This window comes from Phallusia mammillata, chromosome 1 (assembly GCF_965637545.1).
Source record: "Phallusia mammillata chromosome 1, kaPhaMamm4.hap1.1, whole genome shotgun sequence".
Classification (NCBI taxonomy): domain Eukaryota; kingdom Metazoa; phylum Chordata; class Ascidiacea; order Phlebobranchia; family Ascidiidae; genus Phallusia; species Phallusia mammillata.
The window spans coordinates 31,518,340-31,531,020 of NC_137252.1; the positions used below are offsets into that span (position 1 = coordinate 31,518,340).

The 12,681-nt window shown below is 36.3% G+C and overlaps 1 protein-coding gene across 2 annotated transcripts in view; it reads left to right on the forward strand.

Annotated features, from left to right (window-relative positions):
* The window catches only part of LOC145227972 (unconventional myosin-X-like), a 42,663-nt gene that overhangs the window by 17,022 nt on the left and 12,960 nt on the right, over positions 1 to 12,681 (forward strand). For both annotated transcript variants that reach the window (XM_080092942.1, XM_080092949.1), the window contains 19 exons: positions 390 to 536; positions 776 to 876; positions 1,303 to 1,462; positions 2,775 to 2,843; positions 3,241 to 3,323; positions 3,620 to 3,725; positions 3,814 to 3,894; positions 4,342 to 4,466; positions 5,080 to 5,191; positions 5,711 to 5,872; positions 6,619 to 6,816; positions 7,240 to 7,317; positions 7,413 to 7,487; positions 7,806 to 7,952; positions 8,536 to 8,766; positions 10,014 to 10,109; positions 10,919 to 11,005; positions 11,404 to 11,491; positions 12,456 to 12,589. In XM_080092942.1, coding sequence (XP_079949068.1) covers positions 390 to 536; positions 776 to 876; positions 1,303 to 1,462; positions 2,775 to 2,843; positions 3,241 to 3,323; positions 3,620 to 3,725; positions 3,814 to 3,894; positions 4,342 to 4,466; positions 5,080 to 5,191; positions 5,711 to 5,872; positions 6,619 to 6,816; positions 7,240 to 7,317; positions 7,413 to 7,487; positions 7,806 to 7,952; positions 8,536 to 8,766; positions 10,014 to 10,109; positions 10,919 to 11,005; positions 11,404 to 11,491; positions 12,456 to 12,589 — 2,280 coding nt within the window. The remainder of the gene's footprint in view (positions 1 to 389; positions 537 to 775; positions 877 to 1,302; positions 1,463 to 2,774; positions 2,844 to 3,240; positions 3,324 to 3,619; positions 3,726 to 3,813; positions 3,895 to 4,341; positions 4,467 to 5,079; positions 5,192 to 5,710; positions 5,873 to 6,618; positions 6,817 to 7,239; positions 7,318 to 7,412; positions 7,488 to 7,805; positions 7,953 to 8,535; positions 8,767 to 10,013; positions 10,110 to 10,918; positions 11,006 to 11,403; positions 11,492 to 12,455; positions 12,590 to 12,681) is intronic.

Genomic DNA, 12,681 nt, shown 5'->3' on the forward strand with positions numbered 1-12,681 from the left:
AATGAGCTAAGATACTTTGTTGCGCTGTCGATAAAGTGTGACTTTGATAAACGTTTACAATTAAACCCAAACAACCAATTATTTTAACACCATATATCATACCCCTTTGGTGCTTCGTGCTTCTAGAAGGTACAGGGGGTAAATATATAAGTATTTTGATTTTCTTCGTAATGTTTTGGTGGAATTACCCCAAACGAGGTTAGGAACTGCTTAAATTTACGACTTACGGCAGTTTATACTCATTGTATGTTTTATTGCGTATACCATATACGGTTCATATTTTTGCAGCGAAAAAAACCCAACAGCTTTTTTCTGTGTTTAAATGAACCTTGCCTAATTTAAAAGTCACACATTGGCGCGTTTAAACTTTACTGCTCTGTGATTGGCAGGCTTGCGACTCACGTGACTCCCTTTCCATGGCGCTATACTCTCAATTGTTTCGTTGGATTATCTCCAGAGTAAACCACAGAATCAAGGGGCCGGATGATTTTCATTTTATCGGCATCTTGGATATCTTCGGTTTCGAAAACTTTGCCGTAAGTATATGCACTTTATAACAACTGTGCCTGTTAAATAATGTTCCGACTGGATGTAGATTGCGTGTATAAATGTCGTGTGCTTTAAAACATTTCAACATTAATGTAAAAACTTTAAGCCAATAAATTATTTGATGCAGACAGTGCACACTGTTTTGAACTATATTTCAGCCTTACCAAAAATGGTTGCTGTGTTTTAGGTGCAAGACTAACAACTTTAAAGTTACCATTTTTTTTAGGTGAACCGATTTGAACAGTTCTGCATTAACTTTGCCAACGAGAAGCTTCAGGAGTTTTTCAACCGTCACATTTTCAGTTTGGAACAAATTGAATATAACAAGTCAGTTGCTACAATATATTAGAATTTAGAGTTACACTGAGGGGCACTAAAAAGTGTATTCTGCATCATATGGAACAAAAATCCAACATCTAAATTATTTTTTATTTGAACGCCAATTACAGTTAAAATTATGGTGTAAAACCAGATTGTTTTTGTTAAAAAATCCAACAAAACTGTAATACAACCGTTTTCAACGTCGATTTTGTTATTTTAAATGGCCGAATGGCACTAGAATCAGACTGACATAAACAACCGAAAATTGATCTTTTGCTATTTTGTTTTTGACCAATAGATCAATACATTTTTAAGTTTAGACACATCGTTCTACTGTCATAAATATTAGTACAGTAAAACCCTAAGATGTGACATGTACAATAAAAATTCCAAGATGATTAAGCAAAGATTTTAATGAACTTAATTTCACAGGGAGGGCATAGACTGGTGCGACGTACAGTGGTCAGATAATAGTGAATGTCTGGATCTAGTTGAGAAGAACTTAGGATTAATTTCACTCATCAACGAAGAGAGCAGATTTCCCAAAGGAACGGATAAATCCCTGCTGCAGAAACTCCACAGCCAACATGCAGTAAGTAGAGTTGAAAACTGCTGAACTACAGTTTGGTATAAGCTTGGGTACAATATACACAGACTCGATAAGTAGTTTAATTAACAAATCAACTGCCAGAGTTGGTGATCTGCACTGATGATGGTTAGAGCGAATGATTAAACGTCTGCGCCTGGATGTTGGTTAACCTTGGTATTTGTTAAGTCCGCCCGACAAATAATTATAGCCTTAGGATAAAAAAATGTAAATTTGTTGTCATCTTGTGTATACTAGACTTGACAAACACCAAACTGCAAAAAAATGCCGTAAATGCCATATTTTTGGCATACAATTTATGGTTGTTAAATTTCAATTAATAAATAAGCAATCTTATCTTATTTAGTATACCACTTCTAATGTTTCGTTTAATGTTAATGATAGAAACATTGAAAAGTTAAAACCAAAATTGCTTCTGCTGGATTTTGTAAGCTTTTATGGGTAATTGGCCTTTTTGGCCCTGAAAAAAAAAAATGTATATAGGTGCAGCACTGAAATACTGGCTATAAATTACACTAATATACTGCCTTACCAAGAATTTTTTATTGTCAAATAGTTTTTGGTTTTAAATGGTCACCACTTTTTATCTGCAAAGTAAACCATGACTCACAATCGGGTCATTGGGGCAACATTTAAGCCAAAGAAGTTTACCAGGAAATCAGTTTCGTTTTAGTGGTAACTTCTTGCCAAAAAATGAACTGGCAATCTGCAGTTTGTGTGACGTTCTAAACTTTTCCAAGATACAACGAAACTTGCTGACTGATATACCAAATATGCTGAGTGGTCTGCTTCCGTGTGTTGTTTTGTTGTGTGTGAAATTCACATCTTTTCAAACGTATATTTGCCTCAAAACCTTGTGTTATTTTTTTACTTGCTACCAAATATCTACATTAGATTAAAAAACGTAATTTGTCAGAACCTGATATTTAAAACTGTGTGAAAAAAAGTATTTTTTCCTTGGTTAAATTTTGCGATCATTAGTTTGCGTTATGCGCAGTGGTGGGATTCAGCCGGTTCGCACCGGTTCTATAAAACCGTCTCACGAAATTTTATGATATCAGCGAACCGGTGAGCATTACTTTCAATGGACTTTTTGTAACAGAATTGGCTGAAAACTATGACTTTTGTGATAGAACCGGCTGACAAAAAAAATTGAATTCCACCACTGATTATGTGGTAAAAACTCCAAAACAACCTATAACCCTTGACCCTTTAGTATGGTGGTTTTTCGTCTTCAAAAAACAGTATGTTAGATTGTTATCTTCCACTACTCAATGCCCTTGTTTATTTTCCGCAGAAAAACGCGTTTTACGTGAAACCGCGTGTCACAGGAAACAAATTCGGCATCAAACATTACGCGGGAGAGGTAAGACTTGTTTTGTCAACACAAATGTTCGTATTTGTGTACACACTGGTCGATATATACAAAGCACTACATCCAATAACTTACTGCTACTAATATAAGGCATCATGTACTTTTTGTCTTAATGCAAGTGGCACTGTTTACAACTTTTCAAACGGAAATTTCTTTTTTTCCAATGAAAAGTTTATATTTTTTAAACAAAACCTTAATGCATGTTTCTTGGCTTTGGTACATAAGACAAGGATTAAAAAAAAGATTAAGTGAGAATAAAATTGCCATTGAAGTTGCATATCGTGCTCATTTGTTGTAAAATGTTGGCTATTTGCATAATTAGACGTTTGAATAGCATGTATTTAAGTCTATAGCTAAGTTCAGGGCGTAAAACTTCTTTTTTTTAAAGGTTCTTTACGACATCGACGGTTTTTTGGAGAAAAACAGAGATACATTTAGAGATGATCTTCTCGGGTTGTTAAAAGACTCAAGGTAACATTATCTACTGAGTTTTTAGCAACACACGACACTGACTTGAAAAGTAACTTCATAAAAAAAAACTGCCAAAGACCTTGTATAGGTTGTACATTATATTGCGGACGTTTCAACAATGGCTGTGACAATACGGTTTCAAATTATTCGACACTCTGTACTGATAAGTACAATAGTGCCCGGTAAAAGGTCTACAACAGGATACATCATTCAATACATACAAGCTTTCTTACCCTTTGCACAAAAGGTTAAACTACAGCTTGAATACCGCCAAAAACACGTGTTCATTTTTTTAGCTGTGACCTCATATACGACATGTTCGAGAAAGTTCGGGGAAATTCGGAAGACTCCGGAAAGGCTCGGAAAAAGCAGTCTGCCGTGACCGCAAGTGGACATTTCAAAGTAAGCATTTTTACACAACTTTTTGTCGATAGTTAACAAGCATACAGAACAAAGTTTGAATCCTAACCCAACCACTTTTCCTTTGCAGAAATCGCTACATGCTCTGATGGAACGATTGTCGTCAGCAAGTCCGTTCTTTGTGCGATGCGTAAAACCGAATTTGGAAAAGGTAACGACAAAAATTTTGTTGTACTCTGAATGTAGATCAGGCCGGGCTATTTGGGTCAGGTTTGGGAATAAAATAAAACTGGCTTGATTCGGGCCTGGCTTGCACTTCAAAAACTAAAATTATCAACTATGACGTCACAAAAGCATGACGTCACGCAACATTTGTAGCGTATTTTAACCTTGGTAACTCTATATTTCAGGCCTAATTTAGGTTTTACTCATCCAAATAATCAGTTGCGTGGTGTCATGCTTTTGTGACGTCATAGTTGGTAATTTTAGTTTTTGAAAAACTGGGTATTTAAAATTCATCTGTTTTATCTTAAGAATATCTATAATAAAAAAATTAAGAACCTTTGCCCTATAGAAGCTTTGAACGAGACAATAACATTTGAGGATTCAAAGCAGCGCTCAGTAGAAATTCCCCGCTAATTCTTGCTTCTTCCTGTAGGTTCCAGAAAACTTCAATCCAGGCATTGTTCTTAACCAACTCCGCTACTCGGGTATGCTTGAGACCGTGCGGGTTCGAAAAGCAGGATTTCCTGTAAGGAGACCGTACAAAGACTTCCTGGACAGGTCCTTTGCTGCATTGTTTTTGACTTTGCAAGCCGTTGCATACTTGAACGCAAAAATGACTGACACTTGTGTAATATTTATTTGATATACTGTGTAATATTTCTGGATATGTCTTGTCACCAGCTCAATGGATAAGACCTTAAATGTCTGAGATGTAAAAAAATGTGCACTGTCTGCAGCTTTTTTATTCGTAATGGCTCTTGTCTAAGTTTTGTTCTGTAATAGCTTTGGTAATATTTCTAAAGACACATTTTTGTGTATTATGGGTTGCTAGTGCTTGGTTCCAAAGTGACGAAGTAACAAAACTAAATGACAAGAATTCACCTATTTTACGGTTCAATAAAAGCGTTGTCTGATTCCGGTTGATTAAAAGCGATATACGGCCCGTCAAAATGTTACCAAATACCTTTTGTGACCGTTGGTATGATAAAATACGTCTTTACCAAAATCCACTAGCAGGATTTGGTTTGAGATTTTTCTTGAACAAGCAATATTTAACAAACATTCACGATTTTAAACATGATGTTTTACAACTAACACAAGTACAGTCGAGAAAATGAGCTTTGCCGATTACAATGTTATACTTTAAGAAAAACTTTATCGCTGATTTTAGGTACGGAATGATTTGCGCGCTCGCATCCGACAAAGAACCACGTGATCACAGCAAGGAAGTTTTAAATCAAGTTGACCCTGAAGGCACCAACTGGCGACTTGGGCACACTAAGGTACGTCGTGGTTTTTGTTTGCAAAAACTCTCTTCAATCTGTGCCAGTTTTGAAAAAAAATGGAGTCCCCTAATGGCCATACCTTTCTTATTTCTAAGGCTTTTCCTTACTTTAAAAAGCAATATCTTAAAAAATGAAAAAATATTGTCCATATTTCTGAGAAATGTCCTGATTTTTGACTAGAGTCAGTGGTGGGATTCAGCCGGTTCGCTCCGGTTCTATAGAACCGTCTTACGACATTTATTGAGATCAGCGAACCGGTTAGTATATTACGCCGGTTACTGTCAATGGACTTTTTGTAACAGAACCGGTTGAAAAATGTGACTTTTGTGATAGAACCGGCTAACAAAAAAATTGAATCTCACCAGTGACTAGAGTCTTTATTTTGTCTTATTATCAACAATTACAACACTTCTATCTTTTTCCCCTGGCATCTGCTGTTGCGTAACATAGCATAACAGCATACCAAACCTGTATCACAATGTTTACAATAAAATGCACCTTATTGACGTTTTTCAGGCATTTGTGAAAGAGATTCTTGAGCAGAAGCTGGAAAAGGCGCGCTTTGAGAAAGTGTCAGGTGCCGTTATTATCATCCAATCAGTGATGAGAGCTGTTGCGGCGCGAAAATATTTTCTCCGTTTGAAATCGAGCTGCGTACATGCACAACGATTCGTCCGGGTGGGTGTTGTTTTACCATTGGACTTTCTTTTTAAAACTCGGCTCGGAGTGAACTTAGATTTAAAGTTGGGCTGGCTTAGATTTAAAGGGTTGACCAAAGCCAACTACGCGGCTGTTTTCAACTGAACTGTGTCGTTGATGCAAGTGAAGTGAAATATGACAAATCAAAATCACTTCCACAATGCGGAAGCTTTACTAAACTTGCAATATATTGCAGACAACGTGGCTCGTATTTTATAGATTTAGAATCAACAATTAGTTGATTTATGACGTTTCGTATTGGTGAAAATGATAGTTTGGGCATTAATTCCATGCAATAAAAAAGTTCGGTTTCGGCCGAATTTTCAAAAAAGTTCTGGCCGAAACCGAAACATCGAAAAACAGCGCATTCGGCCGAAATGTTTCGGCCAACCAAAACTCGGTGCATCACTAATAAAAAGCATTTATTATTCTTTATGTGCAAAAAGTAATAAAATGTAGGATTAAAATTGAACTTAACAAAAAAGTAAATAAAGTTAGGAGTTTAAATTTTAACCGATAGTTAAATCAGAAAAATGTGTTGAGGACCCGAAATGTCCTGTCAAGTTACACGTTTAAACTGGAACGCATTATCTTAATGTAACTTTAACAAAATATAAAAGTTTAGCAAAATGTAGTGAATTAGTTTTATCAAACGTTTACAAAATAGAAAAAAATTTAAAATACTTACTCGAAAAAAAAAACTTACTTTTTTACCTTTTTTACAGGGATTTGTAGCAAGAAGAAAATTTAAACGAGCTTACAAGGCAATCCTGACCATGCAGAAATTTGAAAGGGGTCGAAAAGCGAGAAAACTTTTTCAAGTTCTGCTGGCCGAAAAGCGAGAACGAGAAAGAAAACGGGTCGAAGCAACCATTGTGCTGCAGAAATATACGAGAGGTCGAGCTGCTAGAAAAATGTTCAAGGTAAGTTCACGCTTGAATAAAATTGCTTTTCAGTGTTTCCAAAACCGTTTTTGTTCAAAATCCAGTATTTCAGCGCACAAAATCGATTTTTTGTCAGTGTTTTAAAACCTTCTCCTAAAAAATATTCATTGTTTTTTCAAAACCTTTCTTGTTTTCATCCCAATGTTTCCGAATAAATTACTCATTGTTTAATTTTGGAAGTCTTTTTATTTGAACTCAGCGTTTCAAACAATGGCGCTTTAAACCACTTTCGCTCTATTAACTGTTCTTGAGTAAATTAGTTTTAAAGTTTTCAACGCATATGGGAGGTTTTACAAATATAATTTTATCAATTTAGTACTGTTCCTGATTTGAAGAATATTAAGCCATACGAAGTTTTATGTTAGTGGTTATTGCTTATTTGACACTTTTTTACAATTTTAGGTTTTGTTGGAAAAACACAGACAACTTAAAGCACTCAAGGAACAGATGGAAAGGGAGAGAAAGCAGAGAGAAGAACAGGTTTGCCTTTTTTCTCTTTCTCTTTTGTTTCAAAACAGTGCAATTACCTTTTTCACAAAGTCACATTAAACGTCTAATATTTTGTTTCGTTAAAGGCCCGATTAGAACGAGAAAGACTTGCTCGTGAAGCTGAGGAGAGAAAACGTAAAGAACAGGAAGAACGAGAGCGGGTGAGTGAGCCTTAAATTTACGGAAATCGTCCCGTGGTTTGCAAATAAATTATACGTTTTTTACTTTCTTACATTTACCTCCACATTTGCATCAAATGTTGTTCATTTAATTTTTTTAAACAGTTGCTTTTAGGTGTAATAACAACCGTTTTTAAATCATTGCATTTTTTATCCTTAAACGTTACGTGTACATTTTATACACGTTATTGTATGTTTAAATCTTTGTCAGTACCGTAGGAACCCTAAGCTATTTTTTTACAAATATGTCGGCGCTTTAATGTTTTATTACTGACATCTTATATCCCTTACTTATTCAAGATGGCCCGTGAAGCGGAGTTGGCAAAGGAAGCTGCTGCGGTCGATCAGGAGCAAAATAATGCTCTTCCCTCTCCTCCCCCACCTCCCCCACTTTCTCCTCCTGCGGAGGAATTTGCGACACAACGTAAATCAATTGATGGAGAACATGTAAGTTTGTATCCAGTGCAGTAACTTTTGCTTTTTCGAACGAAAGTAACATTAAATATGTATTTATTTATGCCTGGAATAAGGTAGGTTGGTATGTTGGAAGCAATCCCCAAAACTAGGGGTATCACCTATAGGGTTAAACGCGTTCCTAAGGGGAGTAAGAACTGTTACTAAGGGATGCAAGTATCATGACTTATTAGGATTGGGGCAGAGGTACTCAACTTGTGGTTGGCAGGTCCTCTTGTGGCCCATTAGGTTAATTCAGCGGGTCTATAAATCCCAAAAATGTTCAGCAAGTTTGTCAACAGGGCCTTTAGGAAAATTAAAAGCCCTTCACACATAAAATTTTGAAAGGCGGTTTTACCAAATGGTTTACGGTTAATAAGCAAGAAAAATGTTGGACAAAAATTTCTCTGTTTTTGTTGTCAAGTTGTTTTGTATATCAATTTAGATTTTGAAACCGTTAATAATGTCAACACATAAATTTAGCCAGTAAATATGCTGCTTTTAATAGGGATTTTGATCTAGCTTATATATCAATAAAACTGTTGCACTACAATTAAATTTTAAACCATACTTTTAGGCTTCGGCCTTAGCCTCCCTCGATGCTGTGATCGACTCGGCTGACATCGACAGTGCTTACTCAACCGTGAACAAGAGAACATTCTCGAACACAGGAGAGGAAGAAGAAGAGGTCGAGATGGAACTCAATGAAGCGGAACAGGAGGAAATGGAGCGTATCTTTCAGCTTGAACTTGAAATTGCTCAAATGCATAGACAGAGTGAAGCTCGATCGAGTCTGGCTCTCGAAGTGGTTGGTTTTTGTTGATTTTCTTATTAAAGTTTTCCCTGAAGTTTGTCTTTCTAACCCCAGTATTTACCCCACCAGCCCCCAAAGTTTCAAACGTTTTTGTATGTTGCTGGGCACTACAAACGAAGGTTTCTGTGGTGTACTAGTCTTATAACCTGACGTCAGATACTTGTGTTTGTGCATTGCTAAGTGGACCTATTTTTCTTTAAATAACCAATCGAATATGCAGTAAACCAGATTCGGCTAATACGGATCTTCGTATAATTAGCACAAAACTTGAGGTACAAATGATTTAAAATGTGATACGGCTTGAACCTGTGGATGTCGATAAATCCGCACAATTTTTTTGGTCCAATAGGGTTCGGGTTAACCGAGGTTTACTGCACTCTGCCCTTCCTTAAAAAGCTTAAACCTCTGACAGTTTACGTTGTTAAAAAAGGTTTTTGCTCAAATTAAATCAGTGGTTCTCAAAGTATGGGTCGCGACCCAAACATGGGTCGCGCAGGGTCAAAAAATGGGTCGCGCTATGGTGATTCAATTATGCCCAAACGAACTATTACTGCATTAAGTAAACACAAACGAATTAACTTAATGTAGTAGTAAAGTCACCACACTCGACCACGTTGTACAGTAAAATGAACCAACCATTAACACATACACACCACATAGGACAATATAGCCTTCCAACTTTACTGTTTCGCACAAGGCGATTGTAACGTCATAGCACCGGAAATAATAGGAAAAGTTAATCATGCGAAACTGAACTTGGAGATATAACAGTAAGCGTTTAAGCATGAGTAATATTCATACAAGGAAACATATTTAGATTTGGGATTCACTTCTATCAATGATCATGGTGCTGCAAAGCCACAATGTGTGTTGTGTTATGCAGTGTTGGCGAACGAATCGACCTCGTTAAGCCTGCAGCCATTTTGACATGGGCAGACTCCTATGCGGCGACGACGTGGCCTCGAAATTGCGTCTCGTTAATACATTTTTTATGTTTGAGGCTTGGGTCGTGAGATGTTCATAAAACTCCGATTTGGGTCGCAGTCAAAAAAGTTTAAGAACCACTGAATTAAATGGTGCTGCATAATCTAAGTCGGAACAAGAGGCCAACTTGACTGCTAATTACATTGTAGAGTTTTATTCAAACCAAAAAGCAAAATATGTTTATTGTCATAAAAAATGGACAAACAGTTTTTGTTGATTACCTTCTACCAAAGCCTTTCGAGTTTCATGTTTGTTAGGAACCTGAACCGATGGAGGAATACGTGACCAACCAAACTGGAGATTATTATGCAGACGAAAAAGCGGATGAACATCGGGCTATGGATATTTTGCAAGTAAGAGGGGTTTCGATTTTAAAGTTGTCCCATGCGGTATTTTCGCAGTTCACATGTTCTCGATGTTATTGGTTACTGAGCAAGAGACTTTGTACGCTTATTACTGTGATAAAAATGCCATTTTCTCGAAATTAAGGTAAAACTATCGCCCAAAACCGGGTTCCAAGTTTTGAATTAAGAAAATAGATAAGATGATATAGTGGTGTGTTTTTAAAGAAAAAAAAAACTTATTAGCCTACACCGTTCCCAAAATTGAACATAAATGTTAATACTAACGGACGTATATGTAGCAAAACTGTAAACAACATTTTTTAATGAACCTATTATTTTGGAGTGTGGTGGTTTTAACAGCCTTTTTTAGTTAAGTTACATTTGTTCTATTATCTTAAAACGAATATTGTTAATGACTTTAAATGTCCTTTTGAACTGTTGAACTATTTCAGCATCATAATATGCCGGTTTATTATTAATATGCAACACGTGCAGAAGTGATACCTAATTGAATCACCTCTCGTTCGCTTGCGTCGTGACGTAAGCTATGACGCACAAAACAGATAATTACGTCACAATTAATAGATTTTTACTTAACCTACCTTACTAACCCCTGTAATCAACACTAACCTAAGTCAATCGGTTTTAAATGATTAGTACTGGTGACTTTATTTTTATTGCCGTTTCCTTTTTACGTAAATCATTGACAACGAGACGGTATAAATATTCATCAGTGGCTTGAGCCGGTCACTTTAGTAGGGGGTGCGCAGTTAGGGGGGCACAGCTGGATTTTGGTGTTGACTGTTTTTTTGCTCCAGGATTTAGGCTTCGAAGATTTTGAGAGTCAAGTCGATGCAATGATGCATGACACTGCGTATGACGTCAGCGGTGTTGATCAAATGGATGTATGATTATTTTTTGGTTTTATTATTTTGTTTTCTGTTAAATTAACAACTAACTTTGTAGTATTTTGTACAGTATCAGGTACATATTGGTTTATTTGTAATGTTTAGGTAGTGAATTATGCTGGAAAGTTATTACAAGATTATAGTAAAAATGTTTTCATCAAAAGCCACAATTTGTATGATTTGGTTTATTTTAGTATTGCGTTTTATTTCTAACAAATAAAGACTTCTAACTATTTAAATAACCTACAAAATTGATTGAAGAAGTACTAACCGACAATACGTTGCTATAAATACAATTTCAGTTCGTTTACTTTTAGCTTAATCATTTACTAATTTTGCCCAACTACTAAAGTGCCAGGCATTTTCACAGTTCTAATATGACTTTGCCTAAATAGGAGTCAAAAGATATCGTTCAACCTGATGTAACGAAAAAAGTTGATGAGGTTGCCGAAACTGGCGGAAGCACTTCTGATATGGATGATGGTAAGTAATAGATTGATTGATCACTTACTGTTGTCGAATCTTTGGCAAACTTTATCCGGGTTGGAAGAATGTAAGGGATGTTCGACTAGATGTTTCCATGAAAGAATTGAAGTGTTTACTGTTTATTTATTTTTTCTCTGTTGGACTTAATTTGCGCTGGACTTATTATGAAGTTGGTATGTTTAATTGTATCGTCGTTTTTGCTTAGAAAATCACCCTGGGTCACCAAACTTTTTTCACTGCGGGCCGGATAAGTTTAAAAATGATTCGCGCGGGCCGCATAGTTTACATGTCTTAGCGCCGTCCTTCCAAACTTAGCCCGCGGGGCGATTTTTATAAGGGCGCCAAGATATGGTCTTTCTATAATCCCATTTAAAAACTGGTGATGCGACTGTTAAATTGTATAGCTCGTCTCATCTTAAGAGCAATGCTTCTATATTACGTCACAACCAACAAAATAAGGCAATTGTTTGCGCACAATTGACACTTGTAGTCGACGTAACATACTGGCTTTGGATTAATCCTGGGCTTTGTTATACTATGGAACTGGTTTAAATCAATTTTCCAAATCGCGACAGGTGAACTTTTGTATAGACCAGATTAATTTTTGAATGTTACAATGTTATCAATACGGTTCAGCAAACCAAAAAATAGTTTTGTGACCCCTGATCTATATCATAAGATGACCGTGTATTAATTATTGGGACCAGACCTAAGCGTTTGTGCTTCCTCATGCATATAAATCTTAGCGGTCTATTTCGCTGAGTTGGTAGAACGACAGCCCCGGATAGACGGACCCTGGTTCGAACTCAACCTCGGATGAAATTTCTTGCTCTGGAATATATTTGAGACCGACTTGACTCGGTGTAAGGCCTTAGTACTTTTGGCGTACGATGATCATATATACCCGGCACAACAAAAAAAACAGAAAACAAACTATACTAATCTCTTCTTTTCTTCGTAGAATCTTATTACACCGACTCGTCATTCGATGATGATGACGACATCAGTGACGATGGAACTTCAAACAGTGGTGGAATGGAAGTATCTGATAAATGGAATCCTAATGTTTATTTCCATTCCTACCTTGATATTAAAGTACGTCGACTATATGAATACAAACCTAAAATTGTGTTTTTAATCAAATTATATTAGTATAAGATACTTTATGGTTGTAAATTCAAAACATG